The sequence below is a fragment of the Paramisgurnus dabryanus genome, chromosome 1 (assembly GCF_030506205.2).
Source record: "Paramisgurnus dabryanus chromosome 1, PD_genome_1.1, whole genome shotgun sequence".
In the NCBI taxonomy this organism is placed as follows: Eukaryota; Metazoa; Chordata; class Actinopteri; order Cypriniformes; family Cobitidae; genus Paramisgurnus; species Paramisgurnus dabryanus.
Window position 1 is genome coordinate 49,586,346 of NC_133337.1, and position 22,335 is coordinate 49,608,680.

A 22,335-nucleotide genomic window follows, 5' to 3' on the forward strand; every position below is an offset into this window, starting at 1 on the left:
CTCTAGCATGACTCTGCAAGCAATTTGCAGGACCGCGTCATCAACATGTTTTACTTTCCGCATTCCTCAGTCTCTCTCTTAAAAGTGCTAAACTTATGACAAAGTCTGAGACATGTCAGAGTGTGCTTTTGGCACAGATATAAAGGATTGCCTGGCAATTCGTGTTTAGAGGGAACACTATATCTTCTACTGTAAAGGCCAAATTTGAAATGCAAAAAATAAGGGTATTACATTATTTTGATGGTTTGTCATGGTCCCCTTTGACATTTGACTGACTATAAGTACCTTTGCAAGTACCTGTACATTTAAACTTGCTATACTGACCCCTTTATTTGATCTACACATATATATATACACATTAATATATTATTTATTACATAAAAGTTGCGTTAATATAATGCTTTTTTACACTGTATACTTTTCTAAGTGTGCTATTGAGACAAAATTTCCACCAGCCTTCAAGCCAAATATTGAATTCATGCAAAGAAATCAGAACATTTAAGTATACAAGTTGAGTCATAATAAATAAAGTGACGCAGACGCATAACCAAATAGGTTTGAAAGATATTTCATATTAAGCAAAGGAAATTAAAATTATCTGTACTAAACATGTACAGGTTTTCATAGACCTCATTTATGTCGAAAAAAAAATTGCAGGAAAGAATCATCAACAAAATATCAATAACAGAAGCATACCCTATATGACCTAAAACACCTAAACTTGCAGCTGCATTGCAACATTTCTCCATTTCTCTTAAAGAAAATAGTTTTGTTTCCTGTTTTTAAATGATTTTAAAGTTTAAGGGAAACATTATGAAACACTGGTAGAAGTTCTTAAACACAACTCTTGCATTTGCTATAATGGCAGGAACCACAAACTTTTGTTCCAAGACAAAACCACAAAACTATCTTTTATCCTTGATCTTTTGCTTGGAACTTTAAACATTTAAACAATGTTACTTTTTAACATAAACAATCTTAATTTTGATTAAGACTTCTACAGCATGTGCATTATTATCAAACATTATGAATAGCAACCTCAAAGCATTCCACAGCCATCTGCATTGTTTGTTAAAAATTACATCGATATAGCCTAGTTGAGTCTTTGTTTTTGGAACTGTCTCTATGGCATTTTTATCATGAAGCTAAGCACATGACTTCGCTTTTACCATATGTGCAGCAGGAAAAAAATTTGGGAGGGAAAGAGTTTTAGTCCAACTGGGTAACAGATGGTTAACATCAGTGCCATTATGGCCCATCTGCTGGCTCAGAATCCTCATGGTCAAAATTTAGTTCAGTACATTACTTATATACTTAAATTACATTTCCATGAGAGTTGTTAGGGTTAATCCAATATCACCCTGTTGATTTGAACTCTTTCAATGCTATAAATAGATACAGTATAGTCATATAGACTTTGTGATTCTCACGAAAACTTGGTTTTAAAAATGTCAAGCATGAAAATTTAAAAAATGAAACTAATTTCCCACCAGACATTGAAAAACAAAGTCTGGAGTAAATGGGAACATTAATTTAAACACTTTTACTTATCATTTAACACTTTTTGTAACATAATTTAAAAAATTAGTCCTAAAAAATCTCATTACCGCAACAGTCAGAAAACATCAACACTGACATATTTTCAAAATGACATGACAAACCTGAAAGAACATAATTTGGAGATTCTGCACATGCATTTAAAAATCAAAGTATTATGCTTCTATTAATTAAATTAACATTTAATAAGCATCTGTTGCGGTAATGATAATCAAAATGTCGTGTAAGCATTCTGACAAGACAATATTTCAAATTAACTGTAAAAAAATTATCTTACCTGGTAGCCATCTTGAAGTAACTGGTCCATGTGCTTGGTCAGTCAAGATCAAACTTTATTAAAATTCTGTATGTGTGCTTAAACTGTTCTCAAAAAGTGTTGCGTTGGATGAGAACATCAGGCATGGACACATCATTTTCCTAATTTTTCTTCATTATTTTTATACATGAATATTCAGTAAATATTTTTTCTGTCATCTAAAGTAGTCTAGCAAAATATCCATTTATTTGTTTTCTAAATATTTTTGTGTTAATTTGATTAAATTACAACATAACGCATGTTCAAACACAGCCGGACACATTGCGGTAATGAGAATTTCAGCAGAAAATGAGATAACATTGACAAATTATAAATTCTTATGTTGAAATCACACATTGTGCAATGTAGAACACAGTATTGTGTTAATTCTGATGCTTTTTAAAATTACTATATTACACATTTTATAGCTAAAATCATTAGTGCCGTGGTGTTTCAATGGTTTCGTGAGAATCACCCATATAATCTGTGTTCAAACGGTGGATTACTGTATATGCATGCAAAACCCCATAACTCACAAGAATCATTGAAATGGCCTGTAGAAAACAATCAACAGGTTTGGGTAAGAAACTCCTTTATTTCTAAATCAGGCTCCCTCCAAACCGTAAGCTTTGGGGTGTAATAATGATTGGGGCCAAAGGGGATGCATGTATTCATGGTAAAGTCATAGAGAGAAATAAATACTTCACTTTCTGGGTTGTGGAGAGTTTTCATTGTCTTTTCCAATAAGTTTCAAACAAAACAAAAAGTCACTCCTAATTGAAGAACATCTGTTAGTTTTTCTCCAATCAGATATTTTGGTACAACTACATTTTTCCACTCCCAAAGAAAAAAATCACATGGAAACAAAATGAGATGCTTGATTTTGTTTTCACCATCCAAATACAGGGGATATAAACATCCCCAAGGAAACAGCTCAAATTGAAAGAGTATGCTGTTGAAGTCTGTTTCCAGGCCATAGGAAGTCAAGCAGACGGTGCTTTTTCTTTCATGGAAAGTCATTTCTATAGTGACCTAACTTTTATAAGATACTGTATGTATTATGCATTTAGTATCACAGAAGCCCCTTGTGTGCTCTACATTTTAAAGGGCAGTTTAGTCTAGTTTCCATCTAGAGTGACATGCAAGTGTTTCCAATGCTTTGTAACCGCCTCAAAGACCTTAATTGTTTCATGCATATTTGAAATATCTCTCACAAACTTTTAACAATAATGTAAAACTGCCAATTATAACTTAATGCGTGCCTTTGATCTCATGTCTCCATGGTGCATCACTCACTGCAGTTTAGCACTCAGAATAACTCCAATTTTCATCTGATCTCAGTGAAGATGTTCCTCCTTTTAGATCGAGAGGATGTACTTGCAGCATCTCCGCCTGTTAGCGTTCAGAAGAGAAACACGATTTTCCCATTACAGGAAATTGCAATATAATTGCCCTCTTGCTCAAATCTTCTTAGTGCCAGTCTAGTTTGGTAGAGGAAATGAAAATGCTGTGCACTTTTCACTCTCTGTTTGTCATCATTTTTTTTCAGCATGCCATTTTCTTGTAAGTCAATGAGGGCATTCATTTGCAGATGAGAAGTCCAAATATCCCTATGGCGTATTTTAATGGACTGTCTAAGCTTGTATAAATTACACGAATACCGAACAACCAATTTCTACTAAACACTTTATCCATCTGTCTACCAATGAAAAGGTGTTATCATCAATATTCATTTTTATTTAAGTGAACCCTTGCATGCAGCCTAAAACACATCTCTTTGTCCTCGTGTAAAAGCTGCATAGAAAAAAACAAAAGCGAGAACAAAAGGTGTGATGTCATAAAGTTTGGTGAGTGTTGTGCATTGATAGATTGTGTTGGCGCTATCAAGGGTTGTAACAGAGAGAGGAAGCTGGTTGTAACCCAGACGAAAACAAAAATGTCTTTGTTCTGACCAGAGCTCTGGCGAAAGTCATTTTGTGAAAGGCACTGGTGACACAACAACAGTTAGTCGAGAGAGTGTCTGTATATGATACTGTAAGGTAAGCTCTCTCTTTTTCTCACACACACACAGACATGCTCTTTGTCAGCGTCTTTCTTTCTTTCTCCCTCTCTCTCTCTCTTTCACTCTCTTACTCACAGATACACACATGCACAGTTTTGTTCAGAGGGAGAGAAGGAAGAGGTAACAAGCAGATCATCAACATGGGAGGGAGAAAGCTTGGCGACTGGCCCGCCCACTTATGCCCCTTAGCTTTATAAAGAACCTCAAGAATGGAAAAGACCCTCTTAGAGAGCTGAGCCAAACACCCGGAAACAACACATTGATAGCCGGGACGAGTGAGAGACTGAAAGAGGGCGAGAAAGAAAGAGAGAGAGTGAGATTTTTGGACGCTGCATTCATGGATGAACAGGGAGGTGAGTCTATGACAACCACTCATATAAACACACACTTCACAATGTTGAGTTCACAGCAGGGCAGGTCATAATTTGGCAAGTGGTGTGCAAAGAAAAGAGAATATAAGGTATAGCATTTGGGTCATGTTATTTGGAGCTGGATGACAGAACTTAATGTTTTTTTTTAAAAGATACTCAAAAACAGAGGCATGTGTTTGCATTAGTAGTAAAGCATTGTTTGGTAATTTATTTATCTTTATGTGTTGACATTGGGCACACACGTAAAGGATTATATGGTATTTAGCTTGCGGCAGTCTTTCTTTAGTGCTGTGCTAAATTACAAACCAAAAGTCTTTTGATCAGAGATAACTGATTTAACTTTACCTTGATCTGTTGTGATGTTCACTCCTCGCTAATTTAATCAAGACAACCTAATCCCTTAAAGAACCGGCCTTAAAAGGAATTTAAAATGTGCTTTGATGTATGCACTTTACAAAAAGCAGCCTCGGTTTCTTGACAATCTATTAAACAGACATACTCATGAAATGTTCATGTACTGCTTTTAGGAAAAGTACATCGATCTACTTTACGGCCTCTAGGGAACATACAGTATTAGAGATTAAGAACTGAAATATGCAATAGAAAGGAAGCCTTCAGATGATCCACCACTGTCCCGTAAAGGGTGATCTCGTAATTTGTTTGAATTAGTCATGTAAACAGAATTTGCGATGCTATGTAAATAAAGGAAGGTAACTAATAGGTGAATCCATGGAGAGCTGTATGCAGATCTCAGCATCTGGTCTCCATCTAACTGCTTTAGCAGCTGGAGTCTACGATGAGAAGTAGAGCAGGACCCAGACATCAATGGAGAGCGAGAGAGAGAGCGAGAGAGAGAGAGAGAGAGAGAGAGAGAGGGAAAGAGAGAGAGTGTGGGCAGTCCATCTGGTAACCGAGCAATCTCGAGTAACAAAGAAACATCTTTGGATTGTAACCATGACTACATCGATATTTAGCTTCCTTGCAGCATCAAACTTCCTACGAAGCAAATAATCCTTTTAGCGTTCATTCCCAAATGCATCCGGCATGGAATGATAGGAATGCTTTCTTTATAAGATAAGTTTTATTGTTTCATTCTCATGCTAAAATGAGTAACTCACTGACTGCGTACCACCTTCCTCTCATTCTTCAACAAGTGCCTGCACTTAGTGTCTTAAGGAAACTACCAAACTTCCTGTAGTCGACACAACAAGGTTGGTGTAGATGATCCTCATTATTCCAGTCATGAACTTTTGAGGAAGTCCCACCCCTCCCACACACAGGGCCTTTTTTGGAAGCCTGGCTGGGGTGATTCCCTTTCATAATGGTCTTTGGGTGTAATGTTTTAAAAAGTGCATAAAGTTTTAAAAGATGACAGATATTTGCATATATGGGTGAAATATATGCATGAGAAAATCATCTGTGCAAAGGGATCATCATGTCATCATCATAGCGTGTGGTAGACATCACACATATAGCTTGTGGTATACATCACACATATAGCGTGACATGTTTTAGAGCTACAGTGGCATGCGTGGGTTGCAGTTTAACATTAATATGATTTACTGCTGTTTCAAAGGTGCTGCTGATGTCAGAATGTGGTCTGCTCATCACTTAAAGGTCTTTCCGTCTGGTTATTGTGTGAAACAAATTGTGAGGTTTTAAAAAATGCCCGTTTAGGTTAAAAATGATGAATAGAAGACACTTAAACTTTGCTCAGTCATAAATACTGTAAGAGTCCTTAAATACAGTTCTGAGTTTAATACATGAAGAGTTCAGATGCAAAACCTTCTAAGCGCGTCTGACATGGTTTCTTGTAAATTAGCATTTTTTAGCAAGCCCTTATGTTTAGGTTCAGTAATTTCACTTTATGGCAATTAAAAGTTTGATAGTCAGTACGTGCCTTATTATCACAAATTTTACTGTCTTTCGCTGCAAAATGCAAGCTTTTTTTTGCAAAACCTCCAAAATAACCTCTTATTTGGACAAAACATAGGCGCAAAATCACTTGAGATGCAACTAGAAACAGTGCAAATGATGAAAGTCAGAATTCAGAGGGTAAAATGAAGAAACTCAACCAAACATAAGGGGACGCTGTGATGCATGTAGCTGCCACATTTGTGTTTATTTATTCGTATCAATTCAGGTCCAAGTACTCACAAGGGACCCAAGCATGAATGTAATCCATGGTTGTTTAACATTCGTCTTCGTTGTGGTGTTTGACGGATTCTGTCAACAAATCGGTATTTCTGAATGGCCTGAGGCCGATATTAAGTTGATTTAAAACTAAATGATTTAAAAAGCATTTAATACGTGCACAAGAGCATTCGGTTTATATGATTGTCATATTTTGACGGCTTTTGCGTCTGAGCTCCTCATATAGAGTATTGTCTGACATTTTCAAATATTAAATACAGTTCTGACTCCGAGTTTAATACATGAAGAGTTCAGATGCAAAACTTTCTAAGCGCGTCTGACATGTTTTCTTGCAAATTCAAATTTTTTTAGCAAGCTCTTATGTTTAGGTTCAATAATTTCACTTTATGGCAATAAAAAGTTTGTTAGTCAGTAAGTGCCTTATTTTTACAAATTTTAAATTTGTGAAAGTCTTTCGCTGCAAAATCCTCTAAGTGCATGCAAGCTTTTTTGGCAAAACCTTTTTTTTTTGGCAAAACCTCCAAAATAAGCTCTTCTTTAGAAAAAACATAGCTGCAAAATCACTTAAGATGCAACTAGAAAAAGTGCAAATGATGAAAGTCAGAATTCAGAGGTTAAAATAAAAAACTGAACCAAACATAAGGGGACGCAGCTGCCACATTTGTGTTTATTTATACGTATTTATTCAGGTCCAAGTACTCACAATGGACCCAAGCATAAATGTAATACATGGTTGTTTAAAATTCGTCTTCGTTGTGGCTTTTGATGGATTATTCCAACAAATTGGTATTTCTGAATGGCCTGAGGGCGATATTAAGTTTATTTGAAACTAATTATTTTAAAGCATAAAATACGTGCCTGAAAGCATTTGGTTTATATGATTATAATATTTTGACGACTTTTGCATCTGAGCTCTGAGTATTGCCTGACATTTTCAAACATTAAATACAGTTCTGTCTCTGAGTTTAATAAATGACGAGTTCAGATGCGAAACTTTTAAAGCGCGTCTGACATGTTTTCTTGTAAATTCGCATTTTTTAGCAAGCTCTTATGTTTAGGTTCAATAATTTCACTTGAATGGCAATAAAAAGTTTGTTAGTCAGTAAGTGCCTTATTTTCACAAATTTGAAATTTGTGAAAGTCTTTCGCTGCAAAATCCTCTAAGTGCATGCAAGCTTTTTTGGCAAAACCTTTTTTTTGGCAAAACCTCCAAAACAACCTCTTCTTTAGAAAAAACATAGCTGCAAAATCACTTAAGATGCAACTAGAAAAAGTGCAAATGATGAAAGTCAGAATTCAGAGGGTAAAATGAAAAAACTGAACCAAACATTAGGTGACGCTGTGATGCATGTAGCTGCCACATTTGTGTTTATTTATTCGTATTTATTCATGTCCAAGTACTCACAAGGGACTCAAGCATGAATGTGCGACTTGGTGTTCTAACATTTGTCTTCGTTGTGGCGTTTGACTGATTATTCCAACAAATTGGTATTTCTGAATGGCCTATTAAGGGCGATATTAAGTTTATTTGAAACTAAACTATTTAAAAAGCATATAATATGTGCCCAAGAGCATTCGGCTTATATGATTATTATATTTTGACGGCTTTTGCATCTGAGCTCTCCATATAGAGTATTTTCTGACATTTTCAAACATGGTAAGGGAAAAAGTGTGACTCATTAAGAAAGTCTGAACAATTCAAACATGAATTACACTTTTGAGTCATGAATGATACTTTTTTGAATCATGGTTAGTTATGTAAGCTCTCTGAGTTTTTGATATTGTTTCTGAAGTTCATTTTTGTTTACTCATAAATGTTCTTGTTTAACATTTTCTAAACGCCCATTTGACCTAAAGCCAAAAAACACAGTGCATGTGTGATACAAACAGACACCATATGTCAGGCATTATACAGTTATTGTACCTACAGAAGCAAGATGAGAAAGTGAAAGAAGTATGCTTGTTTCATAGGATGAATAATGATAATTGTTAAGACATATAGTTGGCCTTTCACAATCACACTTCCTAAGGCTATTGGTTCCCATATTTGTTCTGTGAATAATTCTGAGTAATCCAAATTTGTGATGATGTTTTAAGTGAACATCTTATGATTTATAGTCATTAATATAATGAAGATATAAAAAGCATGCGCATTCTAGTGCCATTCTGGGGCACCTGAGTGTTTTGGGGTCATGTCATGCTTTGTCTAGTCATCATCAGTCATTTCACAATTCAGCAACATGGAACGCAGACACCGTTCACTTCCTCTAACCTTAAAACGGCTCACGCTTTTGAAACAAACATCCTTCTGTATTACAATTAACTTGTACTGAAATGTTTGTAAAATCCATCACTCTTGACAAGGTCATTTCATTATAAAACAAACAATGAATGGGAAATGTAATTAACTTTATACAGTGCACATGAGTCTTGTGAAATACAAGTTTACAGCATGCAATTACGCCTTTTCTATTATTATGATTTAAAACATAATTATCCATCTCCAGAGTGGGTATGTAAATCGCTTTCCTCGAATGCTAAACAAAAACATTGAGATTTTATGCTGAATTATTTGCATATTTCATTACACAAGTATAGGCGGTGAAGACGGAGTTCTCATATTGTCTGCTGGGAATCAGTTCTTCTTAGATATGTGTTTGTGCTGACAAGCCTGTGCTGACCACAAGATCACACTGGCACACGCTTTAAACATGGGTGTGACAAATGCTATTCTCGCTACTGGGAATTCTGAGTGCACAACCGCTAAGACATTTTCGACTGGTCCATTTCTTGCTTTGTCAGTCTGTAACCTGAATGATCCACATTGTTGGTAATCTAAGTAAGACATTTGATCCAAATAGTCTTTTTGGCTCGCTTACAAACAGCCTGATTTAAAACTTTAAAACGGACTGGCTTTCAAATGATATTGTTAGATAGTATAGTGAGAAGAGAAGAAAGGCGTAATTCCATTATGTCTCTAATAAAAGCCTCACACACGGATAAATGAGAAATGTATACTCATTGTTATGACTCCAATGACGCTTTTCCAAATGGCTACGTCAAGCTGAGATGATGTAAGGTCTCATCACTGTGAGCCCTGGATTATTCACACCTCATTTTTGGCTGGTGTACTTTATGTGAGGATTATCCCTGTCAACGTGTCAATTTGTTTCCTAATAGTGTTTGCGCACTAGTTGGTTTTCTGAAAAACCTGCTGATTTTAGTATTTGAAAGACACTCGTAACACTCTTAAAGTGGAAGTTCTTCTTAGGTTGCACATCGAATGCTCTTTTATTGAAGAACATGTGCTGTAATTATAAGTTAGGGAACCCACCCAGGTCACGTATGACCTAAAGCCATATCCTTTTCGCTTTTATTTGGAAACTGCATTGTCGTATACGAAACAAAAAGTGTATCAAAACAAGTTCTCTTTTTGTATGAGGAAAAGAATATCATGTTTTTGCTTTCACTGTGTGTTCCTGTGTGTTTTTAATATGTTTATTCAAAGGAAATTTGAACCTGTTGCCTTTGGTCAAGCATTCCCACGGTTCTTATGTAATAACGCCCTCTATGTATGGTGTGAAGTCACATGCACTATTATTTATTTTGTGTCGAGGGTGTCACATGGATATTGATAGCTTCTTATTTAAAAAGGCATGTCAGTGCAGGTGAACTATACAGAGGACACATTAAACCTGCTGTAACATGTTTAGTCACAGATGTGTCCTACAGTGACTCTTCAGTCTAAGTACAGTAGACGTCATCTAAACTGATGACAGTGTGTCCATGCTTTACAGATAATGACAGTGTTTCAATTACAGTTGATCTTTCATAGACACTTCATGTACAAAGATCGTTGTTTTCTTTATTTGAATGCAAGTTGAAATATCTGCCATTATTCCAGTCAGAACAGACTTTCAGTAGATGTGTAGGTTGCTGTATAAACATCCTTTGTCACATTCTTCGGTTCACAAAGAAATCCTTTTTGTGTTTCCCTTTGCACAAGAGGAAATGAAACTTAGTTTCATAATGAAGTGCTGTTAAGTCAGATTAACAACATGCCGTGATTGTTTTTGGACGATGTTTCTATGGATATATCAGCAACAAGTTGTGTTTGGCGGAGCTTAAGACAGACTGTTAAAGCTCAAGGGTGATGAAATAGGTTTGGGATAGGTGTCTGAAAAAAATGTACAGTAAGAGACATAAAAGACGACTCCAGTGATTGAGTTGTTTGGTTTTAGCGTTGTTTTTGTTAGCATAGCAGTGGGCCTGCTGTTTACCTCCGGAATAGAAGTTTTTCTTTTACCATTAAGCAACGTGAGAGGATGAAAGGATATTAGTGCATGCAATTGCCATCAGGTCAAATGTGATTACTACAGTATTGATTATTTTAAGCTTAAAACTTACATTTGGAGCTACTGTTGTAATCATTTGCCGCATGATTTTGTAGCTGCAGTAGTTTCTTTTAGAGACTACAGTATGTCAGTCTGTGCATGATATATAAGTTATGTGTAGTGCCACACAGTATCTATATGTCACATACTATTCCAATAAGGAGTTAAACAGTGGCGGCTGGTGACTGCTCTTCAAAGGGGTGCAAATTTAAAATATGTGTTCGGAGTCCCTGCTGAAAAAACCAGCATACCAGCAAGACCAGCATATGTTGTGTTTTGGTGCTGGTTTGCAAGTGAACACCAGCTAAACCAGCATCAAACCAGCATCAGCACCAGCATTAGCACCAGCTAAACCAGCAACAAACCAGCATTAGCACCAGCTAAACCAGCATTAGCACCAGCATCCCATGCTGGTCATACCAGCATATGTTGTGTTTTGGTGCTGGTATGCTGTGACCACCAGCTAAACCAGCATAGACCAGCATAATTCCCATGCTGGTTTGATGCTGTTTTTTTCAGCAGGGGTGTCATGTGTGTTGCTCGTGTTTTCAAAATATATGGCTGTTTCTCAATTCCAAGAATGCAAAGAACGGACTTGTGTTCTCGTGGAGACTGGTCTTTCAAGGCGACCTCGGAAGAACGAACTCAGAAGGTCGCGAGAACACAGAACGCACCTGTGAGAATTGAGATTTGTGCGATCTTCCTGCTAGTCACGTGACCTCGCCAGATTTCAGCGCGCAAGTCTGCACTCGATGCATCCTCGATATCAAGAACTCATCCGGGTATTTTCATGCGTCCTCTGTACTTGCGTTCTTGAGAATTGGAATTGAACTTCGACTATTAATGATGACGTAGAGCGAGGACACAAGGACGCAAGATCGCTGAAGAACGTATATTGAGAAACAGCCATAGTTTGTTGCGTCATGTGACAAATGTGCATCACAAGTTGTGTCAAAACCGCGTCAACCGTTTATGATAAAAGAGACGCTCACGTTCACAAAATACGATACTCGCAAGACACTCCCTTAACAGTAAACTCTGATTACGCATGAGATTATGCGAGTGTCTGGCAAACGCGAGCGTTTCTTTTATACATATGATGCACATACGATCACTCGATGCGCAGAACACATATGTTGAATTTAAGAACCACACACATGACGGGCTACATCCAAAAAAGAAGTCACCGGCCGCCACTGGGGTTAAATATTAGTTCCTATTGGATGTGATTTTTGTTTACGTTGCTTTTGGAACAAAGTTATTTAGACAAGCAATCTTTCGTTTTGTTGAAAATATAACAAATCATACAAATTATATATATATATATATATATATATATATATATATATATATATATATATATATATATATATATATATATATATATATATATATATATATATATATATATATATATATAAATTGATGTATAATGTATAAACGTTCCTGAATTGTTCTGTATTTTACAACAGATGGGGTACAGTGTTATTGATCTTTTCCAATTATCCAAATGAAACAGCTTTTAACATTTTGTCTGGGAACAAAATGTGCAGGGTATACTGTGCGGTACAGGGTGTAAATACAGGTAAATTGACAGCCTGAGGTGGAAAGATATACTTGGTATGTGGTAATGACATCAGGGCATAGAGTTTGTGAGAGGCGTAAGAGGCATCCACCATGATGCTGTGGGTATTTTGCAAACCGTATTTCTGATAAATGCCAGTCATGAGAGTTCAATGATTCGGTCTGAAGCACTGCCAGATCCAATCCAGACACCTGATGCAACGTTACAAATGTTTCCAGTCCTCCTCCCAGGCATTCATCATTACCTAATAAAAAGTGACAAAAATTACCTTAGGCTGATAGGGATTGCACAAACAAAATGGGATATCCTAGCCAAAAAAATAAGGTTGTAAAGTTGTTAATCATAAATAAAAAATATTTTTTCTCAAGTTTTTTATTTTTATTTTGTTCAGAAATGTTTCAAAAATAATTTAGTCAGTGTTTTAAAGTACAGTGCACTATTATATATTCAGTAGTCAAAGTGATGTTTAGAGGGGATATTTTCAGAACATTTGCTATATATCAAAGACCCACAGTAAAAAATTGACATAACTTATAAAATCAAGTTAAAATCGTTTACATTTTTTTAAGTTAAAGTAACATAAAAATATATGGTGAGTTGACAACATTTTATTAAATATGAGGTGGAGTATTTACTAAATGCCTTTATTTTACTAGTCTGGCCAAAAAGTTTTATTCTTATATGTAATAATAATAAATGCACAGAAAAACTTTTTTTTTTTTTGATGACATCAGTCATTCTCCTGAGCTTTTATTTTGTAAGCTGTATGTATGTGTTGTATTTTTTTGCCAAACCTCTTTAAAATTTTCTCAAAGCTGAGCTTCAGTTTACACTTTATGTTTAACTACACAACATGCATACAAAATGTGTAATACAGCTTTAATGAAGTGTTTGAATAAAGGGCAAGACGTTAGTAGTCCTAGGGTGAATCAGAATTGGTCACTATAGGCTACTTGTAGATCGAATCTACATACGGACTAAATGAGTGATGTAATGGGGTGCATTTTATAAATGTTGCATGAAAATATACAAAGTTTTCTAATTCAAGTTTCCATTGAAGCGTTTCCAAAACACGCACATTGCACATTAATTCTTTACCTGATCTACATGCAGCTCATGAATGGTCTCTAAAGTAGGTCAATCCCAGAGGGGTGTTCAAGGGAATTCCGCGCAGGCACAAGTGACGTCATTGCAATCCTGACTCCATGTGCAAAATGGGTGTTTCCCCAGACGAATTCCCTTTATATAATGTGACAAGCAAAGGCAGTTGCGCACACCTGCGTGTGAATGAGTCTGCACGCAAACAATGCAACAAAATTCGCACGGCTGAATCGTAACTCAGGAACTTAGCACGTTTGACTTGGAGAAACCACGAGTCGTGTTTATTGCAACGTCAAAACAGAGCTCGCGCCGGTAACAGTCGCCTGCCGCGTGGGGTCCTAATGGGTAGGTAAAAGGCTGAGCGTGAGGCGCATTTATTTAAATGCATGAATCATGGAGTAAAGCAACTGTAAATATTTAATAGCTACTTTTGTGACTTCTACCTAAATATATATATTTTTTCTATAACCTAAGGTAAACAAGTAAACACACAAAAATAATGATGTTTATGTTTGTGCAGATCTACTTTTTTTAACTTATAAAGGTTTAGAACAACATGAGGGGGGAGTAAATAATGACAGATTTTCATTTTTGGGGGTTAACGTTTTTTTTAAACCATGTGCATAGACAAAAATTGAGTTTTAAAGTAAAACTACACTGATAAATTTACTGGAGTAAAGGTGTGACTAAATGTTATAAGGTGAGACTATTTATTTGTATTAAATGGGGCATTTAATATATTAACATAATAAACCTATGATGCCAAATATAATTACAATGTATTTAAAATAAATACCTTTATAATTTAATAATCATATAATTTCACATTCTTAATGGAAGGTCACTGCAATGCCCAAGGTAAAATTCCTATAATTGAATAATTCATTTTAAGTTATAATTGCTCATTGGCGTTGTACACATTTGCTTAATGTTTAAAGTTGTCGGACTAAAATACACATGAAGTGCCTCTTTAAGGACATTCTTGTGTAAACAACAGAGGCAGCTGTTGTATTATGAGAGTACACAAGCATTGTTTGTTTTTCCTTTAAACGGGGATTACTGTCTGATTTATTTTCTTTTAACACCTCACCAAGTTTAGGGATGAATCCAGAACAAGTTAAAATTTGCTTCACAGTTTCGAATGACATTGACTGGGGCACAAATAGTTGTTAATAATGAAAATGGGATATGTCGTTCTTAAATAGATATGGTAAAGATAATATTTGCAAAAACTCTCTGTTTACCCTTGTTTTCCAGTAGTTGTTATTCTGTGTGTCATTTATTGTACCCTATAACTCAAGCTGCACTTATTAAAGGTCATAAATCACACAGAGGCAGTTTTGCTGATGAAGGACTACTGATGGTATTTGACAACCTTTTTTCTTCATGTGACTTTTCTTAGAAGTACAAGTAAGGAACCCATGCCACAGGCCAGCGTTCATCGTTCTGACTGCTGTTATTACCCTGGGGATCATCACCATGGTTTCCATTTCTATAGTCCAGAACAAGCCTTTATTCCAGAAGTACAAGGTATAATTGAAATAGCCATCATTAAGCAATTACTTAATGATTCATTAAGTGTTTCTTCAAATATGCAATATGTAAATATTGACAAAGAGTCAAGATTTGAACAGATTTGTAAATTTCTCCAGTAATCACATTGTAATCTTACAGTATGGAATAGTGCTAGATGCAGGCTCCTCCCATACATCTGTGTTCATCTACAAATGGGCTGCTGAGAAAGAGAACAATACAGGGATGGTACAACAGACACACACCTGCAATGTAAAAGGTATGTGATTCCTAAGTTTCTGATGCTAATGCATCTTTGATGTTAAATGTTCATGTTTATTTTAGAACCGTTTTATTGGCACGCTGAATAATTTTGAAGTAGTTTTACATTTAAGACTCTCTAGGCAAATTTTGGGTGCACGGTTCTCCTTTTTCCCGTAGGCAAAGGCATCTCTAGTTATGCTGCGAACCCAGACGGCGCTGGCACATCATTGCAGGAGTGTATGGCAGAGGCTAAACAGATCATTCCTGTTCAGAGACATCATGAAACTCCTGTGTACCTAGGAGCCACAGCAGGCATGAGACTGCTCAAGTAATTAATTTTCTCAATATTGTCAGCAGTAACAAATCTAATGGGAAACATGTGAAGAGCTCAGATGCAAAAGCCAGTAAACGCCACCTCAGTCAAAAATTAGATAATGATGTTAACTGAATGCTCTCTGCACGTATTATACCTTCATCAAACACTTTCACTGCCTTGTCCAAAAATCTTATGCACATCTTAGAGAGATGTGATGTGCAGCTAAGACAGTCAAACATGTTAAATACCAATGAAATTACTAAAGTGACATTTGTGATTTTATTGCCATTAAAGTGAACTTATTGCACCTTCACATAAGATGCATGTCAGAACAAAACATGTCAGACACACAGGTTTTGCATCTGAATTCTTCATGTTGTGCATAATTTTGAATCAGAAGTGTCAATCCCTTTTAAACTGATGTGCCTAAGTGAATTGTGAATGCAACTTTCAAGAAAGCTTCAAAATAAGCACTTAGGAATGTTTAGTAGGCAAAGAATTGTAAATTATCTTTTCTCAAGGATGAAGAATGAAGAGGCTTCTGAAAAAGTACTAGATTCCGTGAAACGTCATCTGAAGACATATCCCTTCTCCTATCAGGGAGCTCGTATCATTTCGGGTCAGGAGGAGGGAGCTTTCGGCTGGATTACTGTAAACTACTTGAGTCAAAACTTGAGAAAGGTATCTTACATTTTTGAAGCATACAGGGCTATAAGAGTCACAGACACCAGTAAATCTACATAGAAACACTGACTAAACACATATTGTAATGTTAAAGGCAGGGTGCATAATCTCTGAAAGCCAATGTTGACATTTGAAATCACCTAAACAAACACACCCCTACCCCAATAGAATCTAGAATCTGTACCTTCATTTGATAGACCCGCCCCATACATACGCAACCCAGGCAACGATGTTGGTTAGTAGACACGCCCCTTACTGCTGATTGGCTACAAGTGTGTTTGGTACTCGGCCCGACTCTCTTTTCCAAAGTGTTTTTCAAAAATTACGCACCCCGCCTTTAAGGATTTGTGGGCTCCCAGCATGCATTGATTGCATTGCTGCATAAATAAGTTACGTAGTGCATGTTGAAGATTTATTATTTTGCCTTTTGTTGGCTTCATACTGTTGCAATTATTTTGATGGACGAGCCAAACCGTTGAGTTAAAATAACCCAGAAAATATCTATATTTGACCAAACAATGAGTTAAAAAAACTGTATTTTGGGTTAAAACAACCCAGCATAGGTTGAATTACAACCCAGCATAGGTTTACTCAATGCTGGGTTGAACATAACCCAGCATTTTTAGAGTGCAGTCACTGTTGTTAGGGTTTCTATGTAAACATTTTGTGGCTTTTGTGCGTTGTATTGAGATCAAAGGTCATCTACAAATTAAAAGTCAAACAAAATAAAGGTACCGGGTGCATATTACCTAAATGGTACATATTATAACCTTTCAAAAAGTTACCATCCCAGTGACAGCTTTTGTACCTTTATTTCTGGCAGTGTAGGAGTAAAATAATGACAAATAAAAACGTCATTGAAGTGCTATTTGTGAATTTGCTAAGAAATGAATAGATAATGGACTTTGTTTAATTTGAAACAGTCAGGATAATTATTAAGATAATTTGAGGAGAACACAAAAATTCCTTGGTGTGTCTCGGTGTAATTAAGTATTCTGTAGGTCCTTTGGGTTGGGTTTTTAAAATGTCTGTGTTTATCCTGTAGGCCACAGGGACCCTCGGCGCTCTTGATCTTGGTGGAGCCTCCACTCAGATATCCTTCGTACCCAAGCAGAATGTTGAATCACCAGACAATTCAATTAACTTTAGGCTGTACGGAAACAATTATAGCTTGTATACCCACAGTTTTCTCTGTTTCGGGAAGGACCAAGCGCTCAGGCTTTCTTTGGCTGAGAAATTACGCTCAACCCTTGACAAGGTATGTGTATTATGCTATCGACCACACTTGACTCCGACACAACTGTATCTTATATTTCGTACATCTTTTTTCCCAAGACAAACCCCACTCAGTTAAAAGACCCCTGCTTCCACGATGGATATAACATCAGCAAAACATATGAGGACGTCTTCAATACCCCCTGCACCACAGCACCGACTGCTAAAGCTAACAACTTCTTTCACATGGGGGTTGGGAATTGGTCCGAGTGCCAAAAATCGATCAAAAAGGTTTTTAATACCAGCAGTTGCAGTTACTCGAGATGCTCTTTCAATGGTGTTTTCCAGCCTTCAGTTTATGGAAACTTTGGGGTAAGAAGCAATAGAGATTTTTTAAATGATTAAAGTAAATCATAAGTGGTTGTAAAAATGGTTAATGTCCATGTTACATACTATTTTTCTCCAGGCTTTCTCCGCTTTTTTCTTTGTCATGGACTTTTTAAATCTGACCAGAAACACATTAGATGACGCAAAAGTGAAGTTAGCAGAGTACTGCGCCACCCCATGGACAGAGGTGAAGTGTTTATGTACTTCTTTTAGGATTTTGATGGGTCCTGATGTCTAATTGTGAACTTGCCTGACTTTTGTAGCTTGTACATCGATACCCCACTCTTCCAAAGAAGTATCTGTCCGAATACTGCTTCTCAGGAACCTACATTCTGACACTTTTGGAAGAAGGATACAAGTTCACCTCTAACAACTGGAAAGATATTCAGTTTATTAAGAAGGTAAAAATACTGAAAGGCATCCTTTACTAACAGACAACTCGTTTCTCATGGCAAAGTTTACGGATAATGATTGTGCATGTAAAGAAAGATGAATTAAAGAAACAAATCACAGAAAATGAAAATTTCCCTATATTTTTCCAAATTAAAATTAAGGCTAATGATCTCTCATTATCTAATTATGAGATTAGTTTAATTTCACTTTAATTTTAATCTTTAACGTGGCCTTAGTCAATATTAAATATATAAAGGTTATATTTTCACAGAATGTTCTTTACATTATATAGGAAAATTTTATGTAGAAAACAGTAAATTACAAAAAAAATTCAGATGGGATTTCACAAGCATTCACATATGTAAATAAAAACATACATTTCAATTGGTACAGAGATTTAGGAAAGAAAATGTGTTCTAGAGAAGTATTAAAGTTTGTAAATAAGGGTGAGATTATCTGATAATCTGTCTGATAATCTCTCTTATGTGTGTGTGTGTGTGTGTGTGTGTGTGTGTTTGCAGATAGGAGAAAGTGATGCTGGCTGGACATTGGGTTATATGCTAAATCTTACCAACATGATCCCGGCTGAGGCTCCTGACGCACCACTGATGGCTTATGAGGGATACGTCACATTTATGGTCCTCTTCACCCTTATAATATTTCTTCTTTTTGTTCTGGGCTTCTTGTATTACCATCGGTCCACCCGCACGGGCCAGAAAGACATAATTTAGCCTGAACGAGATTAGACATATTATGCTACGGTCCCTAATATTGAATGTTTATTTCTGCAGGCTGAAATCTGTTAGATCCATGTTTTGACTTGATTTGAAATGTTTTTTTAATATCAAAGAATATAGACTTCATACCTCATGTGAAAGATGACAGGATTTGGGAGAAAATGAGTTCTGGGTTCCAACACAAACGAAGGGCACATGTGAACTCACTGGGAAGTTCAACTTTCTTCATTTCTTTGTGTCTTGGTGACCACTTAATGTCATCCTTGAAAATCTCTGTGATGTACAGGTATTAAGTTTGGGCAGCTGGGGGGCAAATGGGTTGCAGGGCTACCTTAAAAGAAAGCGCACTGACAATATATTGTCTGCCTTTGTGTACTTATACTGTAGAAAAGCAAACGCGCACATTTGATGCCAGTATCTCTCTTTTACCTACAAAGAAATATATCTGTGAGTACCCAGCTTTCCGATGTAGACTGCAATGCTTTTTTCTTTGCATTATTGTCACATGTATGTTACTGTTTAAACACAGTTAAAGTGATAGTTCACCTAAAATGAAAATTGTGTTATCATTCACTTACCCTCATGTTGTTTTAAACCTGCTTGGGTTTCTTTTTTCTGTTGAATACAAAAGAAGATTATTTTATTTCATAGTAGAAAAAAAACAATTACTATGGAAGTCAATGTCAACTGTGTGCTTACCATCATTTATCAAGATATCTTGTCTATCGTTTTACAGAATAAAGGCTCATACAGGTTTTAAACAACATGAGGGTAATCATCCCTTTAATGCCTTTATATTAATTGCAGGGGGTGTAAGTGCTTAAACTGTTGTACCATTATTGTACCATATTGTACCAGAGAGTTAAAATAATCTCTTGTGCTAAAAATGTTTGTTTTTATCGGCTTCTTTAAATCACATTCTGTATGTAAAATTCCTGTATGTGGCACTGAAACATGTACAATTATGTGAAATTCTGTTTTTATATATTTAAACAACGCGTAGCAAATTTCTGTATTAAATTGACAAAATTCAGTTTGTGTAAATATGGATTTTTTTTATTAAGGTTATATTTTAAAAGGTTCTGTTAATATTAGTTAACCTTTATAAGTCCCTTGTGGTCAAAATGACCCCCAAGCCACTTTTCTTTAGAAAAAAAATGGTCCCCTTCATTTTAGTGAAATAAGATTTTGTGACTTTTCGAGATATCTGTCAATTTTCATATAAAAAACCCTGGGCTTGATTCAGTCGTTCTGAAGATGTGTAAAACTAATTTTTACAAAAGAGGCCCTTGGGGGTAAAGTTACTCCAATTGAAATGAATGAGAAATGAGAAATGAAAAAATCCTTTTTTTATTTGTCAAAAAAAAGTCTGAAAATTTCAACACAGAAAGGCACTAGAGTGCAAATGCAATATAGAAAAGGTATGCTCAATCACAAACACACACACGCACACACACGCACGCACACACACACACACACACACACACACACAGGTATGTTTTCTAGAATTTGGCAAAAAAAAAACAGCCACAGATGCAGAACAAAGATGTAAAGTGGTGGGCTCTACACCGGTGCATGCACACACCCACATACACACACACACACAAAGACACAGTAACACTTCCACACACATAAAGACAAAGTCACACGCACGCACACACATACACAAAGACACAGTAACACTTCCACACACATAAAGACACAAAGTCACGCGCGCACACACACACACACACACACACACGCATACTTACTTTCAATTAAATTTTTGTGGCATTTTTTCAAAACAGACATTTTAAAATGCATGCAATGTTTATATATACATAAATTCATAAAATGTATCACTAAAGTAGTGATTTGACAAGTTAGCCACATCCAGTGAAATGAATGGGTCTCTCTGGGCCTCGGCTGGTCTAGCCAGCAGATGGCCAAATTCAAAACATAACATCTAGATCAATACCTTAAAACAATTTTAAATCAAATTTAGATCATCATTTATGTGAATTTTTTCATAAAAATGTAATGGTGTAGTTGAGGAATTTAGTGGTAAACAGGTACAAAAGTACCTCATATCTCCCAAAATACAACATTAATGTACAGGAGTAAACAAAAATGATATGTTAATTGTATCATTAAAATGTATATATTTTTTGTAATCACTATTTCAATTTCTGGGGTCATTTTTGTCCCCACGGACCTAATGTAAACAGGAGAATCAGGGCTTATAAGGATTAAAGAAACAATTCATCCCAAAATGAAAATTAGCTAATATTTTACTCACCCTCAAGCCATAGGTGTATATGACTTTCTTTTTACAGCCAACCACAGTCAGAGTTATACTAAGTAATATACTGGCTCTTTTTAGATTTGTAATGGCACTGGATAGTGCCCCATTTTAAAAGCTCCAAAAAGGGCATACACCTTTCAAAAACTAACCCATACAGTTACTAAATGTCTTTCAAAGTGAGGTCAAACGTTGTCTGAGGAGTTTATAACTCACGTTCATACGTCCGCTATTATCCACTGGGTGGCGATCTTACCCAACTTAAACATGAAACGGTTTTTGTTTGAAATCGGATGGTCTGTTCTTTCATTTGATATTTTATGTTTATTTAAAGAAGATAATTTTTCTGCAAGGCATTAAACTAAAACTGGGTGGCAATAAAAAAAAAACGCTGACAAAGAGTTCAGCATGCTTCCAAGCATATTTGATCATCACTTCAACAGTTGCACAATATCAATGTTAATGTATAAATTAGATGAATGGTGATTTATAAAATAAACACCACAATCTTAATCATATTTTCATTGTGTCTTTGCTGCATCTGTGTTGCTTGTGAACTGCGCTCTGTTTCAGTCACACTTGATTCTGAGAAACTACTTTGTTTGGCGGAAGAGTAATATTTGTACTAATATAATTACAACTTATTTGTGTTTTATTTTATAAAATCCCTCTAACGTTATGCATATGAAGTAACCGTTTTATAAACGCAATAAACCCCCTCGAAGCAGTGGGGTTACAGTGCATTTTATAACAGCTAAGGGGGTTTTAGGCACGACGCGAATGCCCCTTAGCTGTTATAAAATGCACTGGTAACCCACTGCTTCTTGGGGTTTATTGCTTTATTTTGGAGCTTTAAAAGTGGGGCACTATTCAATGCCATTATAAAGTTGAAAAGAGGCAGGGTGTTATTTAATACAACTCATATGAGAGTGAGTAAAATATGTGCTAATTTTCATTTTGATGTGAACTATCCTATAACTACAGGATGTGAGTTAACATGGTTTAACAATGAAAAATACTTCTTAAA

General features: G+C 36.0%; 1 protein-coding gene across 2 annotated transcripts; it reads left to right on the forward strand.

Annotated features, from left to right (window-relative positions):
* The first annotated feature begins 3,850 nt into the window (after positions 1-3,850).
* entpd1 (ectonucleoside triphosphate diphosphohydrolase 1) lies at positions 3,851-20,060 on the forward strand. 2 transcript variants are annotated; one of them, XM_065262619.2, is made up of 10 exons: positions 3,851-4,267; positions 14,922-15,049; positions 15,194-15,311; positions 15,473-15,623; positions 16,133-16,292; positions 17,341-17,553; positions 17,631-17,882; positions 17,977-18,084; positions 18,161-18,298; positions 18,812-20,060. In XM_065262619.2, the coding sequence occupies exons 1-10, from the start codon at positions 4,093-4,095 to the stop codon at positions 19,019-19,021; spliced, it is 1,653 nt and encodes a 550-aa protein (XP_065118691.2). In that variant the 5' UTR covers positions 3,851-4,092; the 3' UTR covers positions 19,022-20,060. The 2 variants fall into 2 exon arrangements, with proteins under 2 accessions (XP_065118691.2, XP_065118692.2); XM_065262620.2 differs by lacking the exon at positions 3,851-4,267 and adding an exon at positions 13,693-13,864.
* Positions 20,061-22,335: the final 2,275 nt, after the last annotated feature.